Source organism: Lepisosteus oculatus, chromosome 2 (assembly GCF_040954835.1).
Source record: "Lepisosteus oculatus isolate fLepOcu1 chromosome 2, fLepOcu1.hap2, whole genome shotgun sequence".
Taxonomy (NCBI): domain Eukaryota; kingdom Metazoa; phylum Chordata; class Actinopteri; order Semionotiformes; family Lepisosteidae; genus Lepisosteus; species Lepisosteus oculatus.
This window is the reverse complement of record NC_090697.1, coordinates 72,874,653-72,891,861: the sequence shown is the minus strand read 5'-3', so window position 1 is coordinate 72,891,861 and position 17,209 is coordinate 72,874,653. Positions and strand designations below refer to the sequence as shown.

General features: G+C 43.4%; 1 protein-coding gene across 1 annotated transcript in view; it reads left to right on the top strand.

Annotated features, from left to right (window-relative positions):
* The window catches only part of adgra2 (adhesion G protein-coupled receptor A2), a 56,763-nt gene that overhangs the window by 17,899 nt on the left and 21,655 nt on the right, over nt 1-17,209 (top strand). Inside the window, exon 2 of the mRNA XM_006625471.3 lies at nt 6,234-6,305. Within this exon, the coding sequence (XP_006625534.2) occupies nt 6,234-6,305 (72 nt within the window). The remainder of the gene's footprint in view (nt 1-6,233; nt 6,306-17,209) is intronic.

Genomic DNA, 17,209 nt, shown 5'->3' with positions numbered 1-17,209 from the left:
GTTAGACCCAAGGATCTGGTGGGGAGCAAGCGAAGGAGTGGAGGTTATGAATAATGAAGGTGCTGGGAAGGAAGGGAGCTCAAATGGGGCTGGTGGTTGGTGGTTAGGAGAGAGGGAGAGTGAGTGGGGTTTCCCAGACTCGTGGCTAGAAGCTTTCAGCAACTCCTCCCATCCCTACGGCTTTGATGGACAAAAAGATTCAATCTAACAGCAATTAACAGCACAGCATTAAAAGTAACTTTACAGGCTAACAGAACCGCACTCAGTATTCAAGCAAAACAGCAGCATCACCACTTTCCAGCCTGATCCTGTCAGATCTCAGAAGCTAAACCATGCTGTTGGGCCTAACCAGTACTGGGAAGGGAGTCCAGAAAATCTTGTTGTTGTCCAGAGAAGTTGTTGTGGTAAGTGCTGTTGGTGGACCAGTAGGTGGGGCTCTTCATTCTTGACTGCTTTAGGGCCTGAGAGGCAGTGGGATCAAATAGCTCAAGGTAAGGTAATGGAATCTTGTGTGCAGAGTCAGGGAGAGAGAGAAAGAGAGAGGAGAAAAGAACCAAAGAAATGTTTTTTTTTCACCCAAACCTCAGCTTATTAGGAACAGATTTTTCAGATCAAAAGCAGGATATCCTGTCCCATTTAGGAGATTTTTTTCGGTAAGGGGGAATGGTTACAGACCTTTTTTTTCCCCCTCTGCAAGCAGCTGCTGTTTAACTGCACCACAAAACTGCAGCTCAGCTGTCTGCAGTGTAACTGTAGAGCATTCCCTCCGAATCACAACAGGGCAGAACCACATGCAAAAACCAGCGCAGCTGGGCCATCAATAACACAGAAGAGATTCTGCCCTCAAGTAATATAACTACAGCCCCTACAAGAATCCTTCGCTCTTCTTTCTCCTGACAAACACAAATCTGGGATTTTTTGCATCACTTGCTTGTAGTAACGCCAACAGCCTAGCCCCATCAGTATGGGATATTTATGGATATTTCTATATTTATATAAGGGGTTTTCAGATTTAATCTAAAACCACACATTACTGGAATCTTTGACCAGGAAGAAAAAAGCCGAAACACTCAACATCTTTGCTCATACCCTAGGTGATAAAAGCTAGTCCTTCAGTGAAGGCAATTATGTTGTTTACCAAGTGGGATATTCATTGTAAAGTTGCTTAGAAATTCTGTAGCTAAGTACAGTTTTTTAACTTTGTGGCAATTAATGGGTGGTGTGTAATTCTATTGCTGAATGTCTACAGTAATCGGGCTGAATGAGCTATAACCGGAGGGTCTATCACGAAGCAGACAGTGTGGGTTGCTTGAACTGGAAGTCTTCATGGAAGGTAGAAAGGCTGATATTATTTTTAACTGTATTCCCAAGAGGCCAGTTTGGTTTCCATACAGCAATAGCCTCTTCATGCTTAGAAGAATACTGTGTCCTTTACATCTTAAAGGTATTGACTAAGAGTTATCACCTCTGGGGGAGAGATGACAACCTTTTACTTTGATTGGTTGCTATAGAAACTCTTGGGTCCTCGTATTTGGCGATGTTGTAAGAACAAGGTGGGGAAATGTGCAGGAAATGAAGGATGCCTCACACACATAGACAAGTAACTCCAGCAGAATTCAGTGTCATTCATCTCTTGCAGGGCAGTGGATGACATGAGAAAGAGATGCTAAATTAAGGCTAATTGTTATACTGGACTTTTAGGAGAGGGAGAAGAAACGGGGCAGGGAACAAGACCAGTTTATCTTGCTGAATTTATTTTTTGGGTTGTTTTTTGAAGTAGTGGTCTTGCTAATCAAACGTAAAAATAATACATTTAGCACCTCTGTTCTGGTGTAAAACCTAGCCTACAGAGGCCTGACCTTGTGTTTAAAAATCCTGACTCTGGAGAGCACAGAGGGGTCTGTATATCTGGACGAAAGCAGCGTCTGGCTTAAAACATACATAAAATAGATAGAACATACACCCCTTCCACTGCTTGTCTCTAGACAATGCAATAACGACGCAAGCCCAATTGTCAACAATTAAGTTATGATCAAACAGCAAAATCTGTAAAACATACCTGTAACTCCATATCTGTATTGAATTAACTGGCTCTCTGATCACCAGGCCTCACTTTCCTGTATGCTAGACAGTATTAAATCATATTGACAACCCTGTACTGTGCTTTTAACTCGGCCTACATTCACTTTCATCAGAAGTACTGTGCCAAACCCTGTAACTCAGCTTCATTGAATTAACAGGCCAACAGATCCCCAAAAAGCTGTTCTGTGTACTGTACTCAGTTGATCCAGTTCTGTAGCATCTTTAATGTCTGAAACATTACTAGCCATGCATCAAATTAGGTCAACAATGCAATTCTTATATCTCTATGTTATTGGGTTAGCTAACTTTCATGTCTGCAAATACAATGACATAGAGGTTTTCTGTAAGGGATTAATTCAATTAGCTGGTTCCTTGTGTGTAGGACAGTCCTGGGCTTCCTGAACAAGGCTTCCTTCTGTGTATGTGTGTAACTTGGCCAGACTGAGTATTCTGTAAAGGCTTACAATAAGGGCTGTAAAGGCTCCCTGTGTGTTTCCTGTTTTAGACTATAGTGATTTAGATGCCCCTCAGCCCTCTAATGGAATACATTGCTCTTTAAGCTGGACCTTATTGAATTAGACCTCTCAACTCTACAGTTCGAGGTCTTATGTGGTGGACTGCATTGAATAATGCTCTCCCATTTCAGCCCTCAACAAAGTACTAGCTCTCAGATCGCTATCCAGGAAGTGTCCTCTCGGTAACCTCTGACCTCTGCTGGCTGGGCCCTGAGTAAACAGCTAATTGGCTAGATTTCCTGTTTAGCCTGGCGGGACCATTACCTATTTTGGGCTGTTTACTGAGCAACAGCTTGGAGGTTCTTTTTTCAGTGGAAGTAATAATACATATCTCAGTGCGCTGTTTTAATACCCATATATTGGCAGACACAAGCATGCCTGGAGTCTCCTGTTCTAGATGAAAGGCACTGCTGCTATTTGCGCAGAGTATCTTCAGTTTTAGTGGATTTATAGCTTCTAGTTTATTGGTATACATACTTGATTGTGATGTTAGATAACCTGGTTTTGGGTGGATAAATGATTTGGGTGTCTCAATTTTCTTTGTGTGGGAAAAGAGGAACATTAGTTTATGAACGTCTCTCTCTCTCCTTTGAAACACACGTTCTTAGACAAACAATGAGAGGATAATTCTATGTCTGCCATGCTCCTCGGGGAGTCTCATAATGGAGGATACTGGGGTGTCAGCAGGAAAACAGAATACAGGATTGATCATGAGAGCTGGGGGGGTGACAAGGGAAGTGGAACAGGAGAGAGGAGTGAGAATCTGATATCGGCGCAGAGTTTTGGTCCAATCTTATGTAAGGCTGGGCTAAGTAAGGTGGGAGACAGTGCCCTTGATGTTATTGAATAAAGTTGCCGTGCCTTTAAATCGGTAGGGCGTGTTCTCTGTCAGCTCCTTTTAAAAAATGTAGCAGCACGTTGCAGAGTGCCGATTAAAAACACACTGCTTTTGACAAACAGAATTTGCAGGCAATTAGAGACCCACTGCAGGGGGAAGAGGAAAGTGGGGCATGGTGGGGCCATCACTAAAGAGCTGGTGTGCACAGAGACAGATGTGCAAACTGAAAATCTCCTGCGTCAGTGTGCAGTCTGGGAGGCCAGCATGTGAATTTTCTCCAGAGTGTCTAACAGTCCGGACGTTTCTGAGGATGCTGCATCGCTCCTAGTTTATGGTTTGTTGTGCTCGCAAAATTCTAACCGTTGTAACTGAAAACCCTGGAATTAAAAAAAGAACGCATGGAAAGCTTGAATGCGTTTGGTGTTGGTCATTGCAAAATAGACAGGATCAGGGCTCTGCAGCAGTGCCACAGAACAATTCCGTCCAAGAAGTATTTCATATTCCATGAGGATATAGACCTCAGTTTCAAAAACGGAAAAGTCTTTGTAGTTATAATTGAGGGTCATGTACTATGAAGTTTGCAAAACATTTGCTGTTTTTTTTCCAGCAAGTATACTTTTTTGTGATGATTCAGTCCTTACTCTTGTGTTCTTAAGTACAGTTAAGTACTGCTATAAAAATAGCTTGAGATGTGTAATAGTCCTGCTAATATTAATATATTTGTGTGTCCCTGCGATGAACTGGCATCCTGTCCAAAAAGACACCAATCATGTGATTTCAGCCCTTTATTACAGCCTGTGCTTCTGGGATGGGCTCCAGATTGCTAAGATCATCACTAAAAAAGTGACTTTCTCAGTGGATTGATGGATAATTTGTTTAAGGAAAAGTTAAATCTCTATGTGTTTATGTTGTTGAGGGTTAGTTGTTCTTTTCTGCTGGGGGGAAGTTTTCTTGGGAAAATACATTCTTTGTCGTATTCCGTTATCACTGGTCATTGACTGCACATTTACTGAATAGAAAGGGATGTTGTAAATGGCCTCATGAATCCAAACCAATAGTCCTTGAGCTGAGTGGGTTTGGAGGTTTGAATCAGATGTCCTGAGATGAAATCAGAAAGTGTCCTGTTTTTTTTTTACCTGCAGAGACTGGGAGACAATTTCAAATTCAACTCCAGAGGCTGACATAGTGTCTTGACTTGATACAGACAGGGAAACAGTTGTCAACAATTAACAGAAAAGCACCATGCTAAATTTGTAGCAAATCTCAAGACTGGACTCTCAGGGTTTGCAAATTAAAATAAAATACTATAGGAACTGGAGAGAACCAGCTGTGGTCTGAAATGTGAAGTTAGAGTATAAAGTCACATTGACACATATGAAGTATGTTTAGCCTCTGGGATGTGGTGATCTATAGCACTCTGTTCTTAAGGCAATAAATAGTCCCTCTAAGTCGTTCTGTGTTCTCTGATTACTTTGCACACAATACAGCCATCAGTTTTACAGCCATTTCCCACACCAGTGCAGCATGAATGCCTGGGTTCAAGTATGAACAGCTGCAGCTTAGCCTGGACTGGGGGCATCACTTTGTTCTCCAGATATGAGCGTGATCAAACAAATTGATCTGCTGGCTGGGGAAAGGGGGATTGCCCTGGCAAAGGTGATGCTTTCATTTGATCCGGGAGATTTTCTTTTGAAGTGAGGGCCATATCCACTCTCTAATGGAGTTTGCAGATTTTGGAATTCCACCCTGCCCTTAGCATTCTATAATCAGTAAAGAAAACAGTTCCATGGTGCCAGAACAGTCAAGTCGCAGTTGCCACCTGTGTCACTATTGCCAAACTGCACCTACAAGAGGAATGCCATCCATACTGTGTATCTTCATAACCTCACATATCAAGTCCTTCAAGAGCACCTAGTGTACATGATGCTACACAGGTCTCCCAGAAAGAGAAAACTCTTTCATCACCCTTATCCATGATTACTATGTTACATTTGCATTCTAGGTTTCCATGACAGCACCATGGTTTGTCACTATATGGCAGCATGCTTATAAATGTTTATTATGGAAAATACATTTGATATGATAATAATGAAAAATGAGTGGATTTTCACATCCTAGCCTAGTAATGAGCTTTGAAGGTAAGGTAAGATCACAGGAAAACAAAAGGGGTGTGAGGCATATTAATATTAGTGAAGAAATGTATTGGTTACATCCTGATACCCTGTCCAGAGTGTACCCTGCCTTGTGCCCTGTGCTAGCAGGTACTAAAGACCAGCAGTGAGCCTGCTCCATATGTTGCTCTAGATGACATGGTTGTCATTCACAACTCTGCCTCACCAACACAATATTTTGCTAAACTATTACATGGGATATAAAAATAGAGAAGATAACTAAGGCACAAACAAAGATACTTACCCTTTTAAAAGGTAGACCATGCTTAAAAATCTTCTCAAAGACTCACATACAGTACATCAAAAATGTTATGAGCCAAGGCAAGGCTTGCATTATCAGTTTTAAGTCATGTTGTTTTTCAAATGTGATAATCAAGCAATGTGTTCCAGATGTTATCTCAGCATGATGGCTTACATCGATAATGTTGGATTGAAGCCTTTTCTACATTTTGGCTCATACTGTAGCTAGCACTATGGTGTGGGTTCACTGGAGAAACTGGTGAAACTGTGCTTTTGTTGGCAGAAGGTGGCTAGGATTCTTGATTAGGAACAATGGATTATGAAAGCACTCTCTTTGTCTGTCTCTCTCTGTCAGGCCAGATTCTGATCCAATCTGTTCTTCCACAGGATTCTGAATAATAACCGGATCAGCGTGCTGAGGAATGGATCTTTCTTCGGTCTCTCCGCCCTCGAGAAACTGTGAGTGATCTCTCATCTTTATTTGTGCTGTTGCTCTGAATCTGCCACATTCATAGTCACACATCTGCATTTCCCCTTTGGATAATGAGAAAAATTTAACACTTGGCACAGATAATCACCTAATTTCTACAAGGGATCATGGATAAAGCTGCAATGAAGTCCTAGTTAAATATAAACAATCTGCAAGTTTGTCAAAAGTAAGGTAAGGTCAGCTAGAATAGTTGCTTCATAGATATTTCCGAGAAGGCATTTTGTTCTGCCAGTGTCATACTAAATAAAAAAGACAGAAGACACCATGAATTTAATGACTCAGCAGACCTCCAATCCCAGTGCCAGATACCTGAGAAAAGCATGAAACTGACCCAGGTAAAGTAAACTGCTATTTCATAGTTAAGGTATTTATTTCAATCATTTCAAAGGTAATTATTTCAGTTTGGATATTAAGAGCTCAGTTGAAATGGTACTGAAATCATAAAACTGCAGCTTTCAAGGGTCAGAGTGGAGGATATACAACTGAACAAAACATGAAAATAGTGCACCTGTTGTAAGGCCTAAAAGATGCACTATTTAAAATTTTGGTTCAATTTAACAGGCTTAAATCAGTTTTAAAACCGCCGACCATTAAGTCCTAACGTTGTTCACAAGCCTGTGGAATGGCCCTGATTATGGTTGAGTTGTCCCAAATCCAGAGGAAAAAGAAAGACAGAGACTGGATTAATACCTGGAATAGTTCAGATCCATTCCAGCAGGTAAAGGTGATTTCACTGATGTGACCCACTACTGAACCCTAGTATTGTAGTAACAGGATTTAAAGTATTAAAAAATCTCCAATGAATGGAGTTGATAACAGAGGTTCTGGAGGAAGGTTAGGTCCTAATCTCACACACGTGCGCTCCTGTACGTATATAAATCTCACACCCAGGACCTCTTGGAGCCTGTCTCTCATGCATGGCCTCCTCCTCACCGTCTACACCTACTGGAATCTCCTCTCGACAGTGAGGGAGGGTTTGGGCAGCCTATCGGCAAGCATATCCGATTCGTCTCTCTGTCGCGTTCACCAAGCTGCTGAATTTCCATTTTGTACATTGTGCTTTCCCATGATATAAATCCATTGTTTTCTAGTTGTCATCATGAGTAGGGAAGTTATTTTGCCAGTGGGACGGGTGGGTGAAGCTGTGTGCTGTGTTTGACAATAACAGGTGTAAGACTTGAGCCGTCCCCACTCTGGATAGGAAAACCACCCACACCAGCCATCTAAGCAACCATGGGCGCTGACCAGTCCCCTTTGACCCTGGGGCTGTTTCTGGTTTCTTGTTCGGACGGAGGTGGGGGGGGGTTTCGAGAGGGGCGAATCTCCTTTGAGCGTGGCGCGGCGAGCCCGTAGTAAGTAGTGTAGCTCCCGGCTCGGCTGGGCTGATGTTATTCCACTGCTGAGTGGGAGGCCTGCCAGGTGGGAGGATGAAAGTGGTGTAACTCCTATCACAGAGTTATGCAGAAAAGATCACGTAATTACATGGTCATCTGTCATTATCAGGCAGGCCCCGCTCAAGCTACAAGATAAGGGGATAATGAGAAGAAGACGTCGGCTTCTGAGGAGAAGCGAACGCCAATAGTCCTGCCTGAATGTTTTTTGATATATATAGTTATTTGCCACGGATATCAACTTGGCAGAATTGCCATAAAAATTACCACATAGATCATAGTGCATGCATAAAGTCATTTGATTTCTCCTTGATATTCACACCATCTGTACACTGATTTCAATATTACTATTTCTTTTTGTCTAGCAGAGCACATGCATTGCACTTTGAGCCTTCTCTGGCCTTGTTTATCATTTTCTAACCTTATCCTGCGGTGTGTGTAGGATTTTTACTCATCTAAAGTCATGCGTGTATTTTCAGTTGTTCTGGATAGAGCTATTGGCCAAACTAATAAATAGAGTAAACAATATTAGTATTGGTAACAATGTACATTTCAGGAAATGAACAGTTTTTCAATTTGCCTTTTCATTGCCAGCCCATAATTAACTGGAGTCAGTCTGTTGTTTACGTAGCGCATGGGCTGAGAGTGTCAGCATATGTCAGAGATTGATGAGGCACACTGATGGAATCTATAATCAGAAATAGAGACAGGAACTGAAGTCCCCATTCCTTCAGATTCTACAGGTGTCCATCCAGCCACAGAACTCCTGCTTCCCAGTGGTCTTGAAGACCGATGCCAGCTACCTTACAAGTGCAATTTTTGTGGAGAGCCTTGGCTCAGCTCTACTGTATGTCTAGCTCCGTTAACCCCTGACGACACCTCTCTTTACTATTATGAGCTTCAAAAAAGTCTGTCCCTGCACTTAAAGGGAAATCCGTTCCTGAGAAGTAATTCCCTAAGTATTTCCAAGCCAACTGTGTATATTTCTAGTGACTGTGGTTCTCGAATACTGCAAATCTATTTGTCATGGCTTTGGTAGTGGACATGTGCTGTGGTTTTTCTTTGTAAAAACTCTGCAAAGTACAGTGGAATTATGGTAAAAGCAGGGCAGAATATAGACAATATGAAGAAGCATAGCAAAGTAGGAATCAAAGCTAAGCAGAGAAAAAATAATCAGAGGAACAGACAAGGTCAAAAGCACAATGAACCGCAAAGGTACCATGGTAATTTACCATGGTACATGGTTTTAGGGGTAGCTAGGCATGGTAATGAGTATGTGGTGTTGAGACAGATATAGTTAATGTCTGGAGAGAAGTTTACCACAGCCAGATGACCCCTGGGTCCCGGTGAGGTTAAGGGTTGGGGAGAGTGTAACTAGAGCTGCCATGCTCCCATGCTCCAACACCCTGGGCTCTGGTAAACCCCGCAGGGGGGAGAGTGTACAGGGTTCAGATGCCATCAGGGCTTCAGACACAAGCTTGTCTCTCAGCTAGGGGTGTGAGACACAGTTATGCTGACAGACGAGCCATAAACTGCACTGGGGACCAAGGGTATGAAATGAAGTTAAGAAAGAACAATTTTTGCATCTCCTCTTCAGTAGCCCTACTCATGCTCATACTGACTTATCCCTATAAGTCAGTATGAGCATGAGTAGGGCTACTGAAGAGGAGATGCAAAAATTGTTCTTTCTTAACTTAGCTGATCTCAAATCCATCCCCTTTTAGTAGAACTGCTCATTTTTGGTTTGTATATTTGGTTTGAAAGAGCCTCTGTGGCGGTCATAAGTTTCTTGGAGGTCTGCCTTCAAAGGGGGGTTGTGTCCAGAAGCTGATCTCCCTCTGTTTGTACAGCCAATACCATTCTGAGCCAAAGCAACAACACGGATTACACAGAATACCTGTTGTGCCCCCGTGATATGAGCAAGACACAACCTCTATACAGAATAACAGAAAGCCTTGAATCTGGGGCACATTTCTGAGAATCGCATATAATGTCTGGGAAAAAAAAGATGGGAAGTCAGCTCAAGGAAAGCCCAGGCCAGCTGAATTCATTTGCAAGGCTGCTTTGAACAAATAAATAAAGCCAAGGGAAAAAAAAGAAGATGCAATAACTGCAATGTGTCTTAAAGTGACTACCCTTTAGGCACGAACAAGAATGTTTCTTAATTTTAGATTAGGCAACACTAGATCAACATTGGCATGACCTTTAAATTATGCTTCTCAAGTTAAGAAGTAACGCCAGACTACAACATAATAGTCTTTTGTCAGCTTGTGGAAAAACTGTGCTGTAATTGCTTTGCGCCTTTATTTTGGGCATAAACCATGCCTGTACTGTCACAAACACACTTTCAGAGTTTGGAAACTTGCATGGACTTTGACGGATGCCCGGTAGACAAAATGCAGACGAGGCCAACGATAAGGATCTTTTGCAAGTGAGGAGATTCCAATAGAAATCAGATTATTTACTGTGGTAAGTGGTATTCTAGTTCATCACAAAAGATCACAAAAGACAGAAAGAAAATTATGTGTATTCACAAATGCAGTAGGGGCATAACTGACACTTCTTTTTTGCTATATAAGTGCTATATAAACTTACTATTAACCCTATAAAACTATTACTGTATAAACTATACAATATTCTGCTACAGCTGTCAGATATCTATGTCAAGTAGTGCAGAACGTCAGTAATCCCTATCATGACCACCCCTTGCACAGTGAATTTGAGCTCCTTCCATCAGAGTGTTGGTGTTGGTGACTACCCAGATTCAAGTGTAATAGAACGAAAATGTACTGTGTTATGTCTTTTACCTACCTGCAAAGCATGTTTCTCATCTGGGACAATAAAAAGAAGTCAGTAAATCTGGGAACAGTGAGCAGTCTCTTCATTGCCACTGCCTGCTCTTACCGCGGCTGTGCCTGGTGTGTGTAACTCATCCCCATCCCTGTGTCCCTGCAGTCAGTGACTCCGGCACTCCGGCAGTGTTTCGCGTGACTGCTTCCCAGGACTTCTCTTCGCCATCAGATATTAACCCCTTCCGGCCCTCTCATCCGATCGCAGACAGCCCCCGCGGCTCAGGACCCCGCCAAGGCCGGCCTCTTAACGAGCAGAGACCTTAACGAGTTGTGGACAGATCCCAGCGGCCTGTCCAGCTCTGATTTGCGCCGCACTAATGAGAATAATGAGCAGTGGGGCCTGGCTCGTGTCCAGACGGCCTTTACCACTCACTGGGACACAGGACATTGAGGGTACAGGGGCTTTAATTACTGCGCCAGACCTGGAGGGTGTGAAGGGCTACAGGGTCTGTGATGAAGGAGCAGCAGGGGGTGATGTATGAAGTGTACTGTAACTGGGGCTGGTAGAGTCCATCTGTATGTGTGCGTGAAGGGTTTGAATGGCACTATCTGTGAGACTTCTGCAGTCTGTGTTTGTATGAGAGAGAGAAGGGCAAGCCTTTGCAAGACTTGATAGATTTGCCTGTCACTCTGCTGCTAAGAATGTAAGAACATGTGGGTTTGCAGCATACATTGGTTCATGAAGCTCATCAAACTACTTCTTGAAGGAGACTCAGGATTCTAAATATAACGAAGAGCAGCAGTTAGTTTCAGAGCCACCGAATCTCGTTGTGTGAAGAAGTGTTACCCAATTCGAGCTGATACCCAGTCAAAATTTGAGAAAATGAGCTTTGTCTGACTCAGACCCAATGATCACCTGCCATCCTCTGCTACATTGATTGCTATCCAAGCAGCTAAGCCATTCCAACATAAAAAACAAAAACTTTATCAAGGAAACAATAAGGAATCACACTGGGCACATTTATCGGCAATGCAGGAACTCAAATGTTTCAGCTAATGTGCCTCAGGGCATTGTGTGGCTCTAATTTGCTTCCCCTGCGCATATCCTGTTGTCATCCTTACTAAAGTAATAACAACAAATTAAGCAGAAGCAGCAGGACAGCGAGGAGCAGGACACATATGTTGAAGTAGGCAAGCAAAGCGAAGGTAACAACTACAGAAAGCAGACTTTATAAACATTCTTGAATGTAAAACGTAAGTCTCTTTTTTTTTTTTGTTGATGAAGGTCAGCATTGTTTCCAGCGTAGGTAAGGGAATTACCTTGGCGAGCCTGAGTGTTTATTTGAGTTCATTTATTTTAAGTCGGCCCCATCACATTATACAGGTCCTGGCAAAATAGTACTGTGGAAATGAGCTGGCTGTACGATTCTATTGGGACCTCAGGAGAAAAAGAAAACAAATCAGTCCTCAGAGGCCTTGGTGAACAGGCTGGAGCCTTCCTTCCTCTAAACGAAACATGATTTTGTGTGATAGCTGAATTGTGACTTTCTGCCGAGAGTGAGTGAGCGATGACTGGGGGAGGTGTGTGTCTTGAGAAGGTGGGGAGGAAGGGGTTAACTTTGTGAGTGTGTGTGGTGGGGGGGGTTGATAGTCTCCAGATGTGTCTGTGAGATAAACTGAAGGAAGGGGAGTGTTTGGATTGTGAGCTCGGCTCAGTCTTGACACGGGCTTAGTGCAACTGCAGGCGCACTTATGTACACACATGCACACACGCACACTATCTCTCTCACAAGTGAGAAAGAGACCGTTCTCTTCAGCTCCAGACTCTCTTTCTCCTTCCTTCTCCCCTCCTTTCTCTGTTGCTTTTTGCTCCTCTGTTCCTTTGTCACTCTCTATCCCTCGCTCTCATTCCCTTGTTCTGTCTCATGGTTTCCTTTTGCCTGTTCTCTCTCTTAATCCCTCTCCCCACCCCCATTCTCCTCTCTATCTCTGCACACTTAGCCCATATGTTGGTAAAACGCAATTTCTATTTCTTCCATTTCTACTTCGGGACCCAGTCGCTGATACGTGACAGAACAGATGCTAATGACCCCAAATGATTTTTTTGTTCTGCTTCCTTGCACTTCTTAAGTACAAGTTGTAGAAAATTGTACAGCTTCAAAGTCTGGGTTTGTACTGCACGTTTGGTTGTCTGTGTAGAGAAAGGTGTTGAATATTTGGCGAGAGCATAGCACTTGATCTGTTTCGCCTGATCCCTTTAAAATCGACCTCTGAAAGATTACGCACAAACACACAAATAAAACACAATCAGGAATGCTGCGTTTTGGCTCTTTGAGAAAACTCAGAAACGGACTATAATTAGCTGGAAAAGCAATGGCCTCTGGTATTTCCTTCTGCTCAGAGAAAAGCTCGGAGCTTTTCAAATCGCTCGTGTGCATCCTGCCTCCCTTGCTGCTGCTGTTGCACTTGGACGGCTCAACCTCCAGCGTGTCTCGGAGCAGCCACTTCCCCCGAATTGCGTGTGTCGATATGTCTTGCGTGTTGCACGACCCTCGCATAGCTCTGAAGCAGTATTTACTGGCTGTAATAGAACACATTTTCGGAACACACATTTTTGATGTTTTGACTGGTGCTGCGCTTTTTTCTTCATTTCCATATATGTGCCCCAAAAGCAAAACAAACAAAAAAGATGTTTGCTTTAAAATTGACTGGTCTGTGCGTATTTGGGGGAAAGAGATCAGTGTGTATATTTTTATAACTATGCATAGCATTGGCTGAGACCTGCCTATGAAAGCAAACAATTATCCCTTATTCTGAGTAGGTTCAGCAACGTGCTGACTCATGGAATGTTTACACAAGATGGGTATCAGTATACTGTAGCTACACGCGGCTATGCCCCAAATTAAGAACGGTTAGTCAGTCTGTCGCCAGCAGGCTGTGGGTCAGGCACTGCCAGCCTGTTGCAATCAAACCTGGCGTCGCCCAGATGTGCCAGCAGTGCCATGTTGGCAGTGTGTGCCAGCAGGAGCCCCAGAGTTAGGCCATGGCAATCAGGAACCAACTAAATAAACGACAGAAACGTTCAGAGGAGAATTAGTCCAGCCTGCGTGTCAACCGCATTTAACTGTTGTGAAATGTTGTTTTTTGAATAAGAATTAACTGCTGCTGGTGTGCTGGTCAGAACATACTGGGACCACTGGTCTAATGGCAGATCACTTTGCATGGCATTCTGTGTTTTTAATCATGCCAGTATTTGAAATGGCACCACTGCATTTGCGTATAAAACAGCATAAGTGGTGTTTGACTATAGGCATCTTAGTACAGTAGTAGTGGTATCCTAGGGCACCTGTGAGAGTATATCTTGGCCTGTGCCACATTGGAGAGGTATCTTTAAACTAACTGAGCCACTTCTGTCTCACAGAGAAGAGGTCAGGTTAAAAAGTACGGCACTTGCACTGACGGCACACATTGAGAAAGTCACAAGTTATCAGTGAGAAAAAAGACTCAATAATTCAATCAGATATTATGTCAAGGACTGAAGAAAAGAGGTTCTGTTGTACCCAGAGCCATGGCTATCTGAGCTAAACTGCCTGGATTAATTCTTGAAGCTAATTCCCTGGAACATTTGAGCAGGCACTTTACTGAGCACACTTTAAAGTGTGAAATATGCCAAACAGTCCTTCTCTCATTCTTAAACTTTCTGAGGCACGGCTCGCACACTGATGTTCTGTTAAGTGTACAGTCCTGCTGGACATACACAGACTCTTGGTTGCAGAAGGGAGATACAGTTTGGATTAGGGAATTAATCTGAGGGGACAAAAAACAAAATAATCTATGTTGGGGCAGGAAAGCAGGAAATGGGTAGAAAAACAAGTGAGAATCAGATCCTGGTTTCCTGTTTGGGGGGGAAGAAGGGGGGAAGCTGTACAGAGCCCCCTTTGTGAGCGAGTGCTGGTGGGAAGGGGTAATTATACAGAACTGATTTTGCTCGCAGCACAACCCTCCCCCTACCAGGACTGAAAAAATAAAAGAGAGGAAACCATAAAAATAAACGAGCGAGAGAAAGGGGGCCCTACACCGGTGCTGCCAATGAGACAGGAAATGACATGCAGCACCAAAATGGGGCTCCACCAGGCTCCACTGGAACAGAGGTGCCAACTCCTCCAAGCCTCCGCAATCATCCCCAAATCACCCTCCCAAAATATCTCCCGTCTCATATTCAGAGTGTGTGAGGGTCCATACGGTGAGGCGGCTCAGGAGAAAATTTGCAAACGGCATGCCCCTTTATGGTTTTAAAAGACCCTTTTAATGGAGTGAAACAGGAAATTCTCGGTTCCCAGTCTTGCGATAATGAGCACTGGCTCAGTATTCTCATGCAGAGCTTCAGCTTCCATCAGACTCCTGCTCTTGGGCTTTAGTGAGGATAAGAGCGCACCCCATTCACAGCTCTTAATAATGTTTTCAGCCCGTGAAAACAAGTAAACCCCCCCTTGGATATCAGTTTGATCCATCGCTGGTTTTACAAGGTCTGATGGAAGTCACAATTTGCAGCAAGAATATTTCCACAGATCTGTGAACCTAAAATAATAGGAAATACTGGACTTTTCCCCTTCGGCTCATCATGAATGAACTACTTTACACCTAAGCGCTTCGGGACAGCAATCCTACCAGATCTGTCTCTCTGTCCCAGATCATTGCATTGTAATGATGGGGAACGTCTGAAACACTGGTAGCAAATAGTCTTGGTCTGATTCTCAACCTCTCTCCTTCATTCTCTGTTGACTCTTCTCCCCTCCACATTCCCCAGGGGAGTGATAAGAGAGTGGATCTGTGTGCACGGCTGTTAATATTAATTAAGTTAAGCACACAGTGCTCAGATCCTCACAGTTCATGACTTTGTCTGTCAGGAACCCTGTGTGGACAGATGTCATAATGTTATCAACATCTAAACACTTGTGAAGGAACAAGTAAAGGTTTATTCCATGCTGAAAAGAGAAGAAAAGAAACACAATGTTTTGGCTGTGGAGCATTCTTCGGGTGTGGAAACACTTGTGTTCAGGAAGTAACATCTAAGAGAATGTTTGCTTTCCTTTCACTCAGATGATGTCTATGTCTAGTTTTCCTGCTATGGGCCCACCTGACTAAGGACAAACACTATATATAAAAACACTGGTAGCATACAAGTAACAGTTAGATCTTGTTATTGCATGGGGGAATGGAGCTGGCCTCCCCTCCCCATTGAAGTTTAAAGCATTTACTTTGTGTAAGCAGGGTTGCAATGCACAACTCTGAGAGAAAGTAAAAAGAGCCTCAGATCAGACAACGTCAGGTATTTTTGTTCCAGTTGTACCTCATTTCTTCTTCGGCCAGTGCCTGGCAGGACTAACGATAGACGGCACAGTATATGGTACACCCTCCTTTCCTGTGAAAACGGAATGGAAACGTTAAGCATAGATGCCTGCTGATCATCTGCACTTTCTGGAATGGATGTGTCCTCAGGGTACAGTCTATTCTGCCCTCTGGGTGGAGACTGTTAATGTAGCCAAGGTGGGAAATCAGAGTCCAGGTTTTTTTTGAAACGTTGGCCTTCATGCATTATTTCGCTTTTGCTTCTTCATGGCACTTTTAATATTGCAGTGATGCTCTTGATGATCAGTTAGTCATTGAATCTACTGCAATACTCTTGTGTCCTGAAGCATATGTCAGTGGAATCGATCCCATATTGTCCTTATTCTCCATATGTCCTTGTCCCTGTGCACTTCAGGCCATTGTACTCTCTTCTGGGCGAAGTCACTAGACAGCTATGTAGATCTCGGCTCTAGGCACACTTCCAGTCCAGCAGCAGTTAGTCTCCCTGATCCACTGAGATACTGGCTGTGTGCCGAAAGGTATCTATATTTAGAAGAAGTACAATCTCCACTCACTCATCAGTGGGGGATATCCCTGCTATTAGGAGGGTATTTTAAGATGAACAGGCTGAGACACTCCACCAGGTTAGAAGATCACAGAGAGGCCCATGCTGAAGTGTGTGTTCGTCTTTCCTGATCAGAGCAGTTGAAGCCGACAGTGAGTATCTGTCCCTGTGAGGCATGCCTGTTGAGCAACTGTGATTCTGTGGGACTCGGCCAGTGGTCACTCATCAGCGGGAGGAAGCCATAGGCAGGGCGCTGCCTTTCATCACTGTACTAATGAGCCCTGGGACTGTCCAGACAGGAAGTGACTATGTTCCCCCCGTTGCCCTAGCCTACAGACTCTCTGACAAACACCACTCAGTCCTCAAAAGCAGCTTGTGTTGTCTGCAGAGCAGCACGCTGGCACACTGGCACATTTTCTGCAGGTTTGCAAATCTCTTCCTGAGGGCCAAGGCCAGCTCCAGTTCTAAGGGGAATTCACAGCCTGTCTGCGTTTTCATACCTTGTCATCGCATTGTAAAACCTTGATTACTTGACGTTACACTAAAAATACTTGTCCCATTCTTGGATCCAAATCGGAGAAGCACGTTTTACATTGTGCACCATAATTTCACAGGATCTTGAGAACAAGACATCAAGAATTTAGGAAATGTAAAAGTAAGTTAAAAGTGGGACGCATTATTGATGCTTCATGCTTTTGCTGTGCTCTTCAGTGTGTGGAAAACATCCCACAGGGAATAAACTGTTTAGATGTGTAATTCATGGCATTAATCTGAAT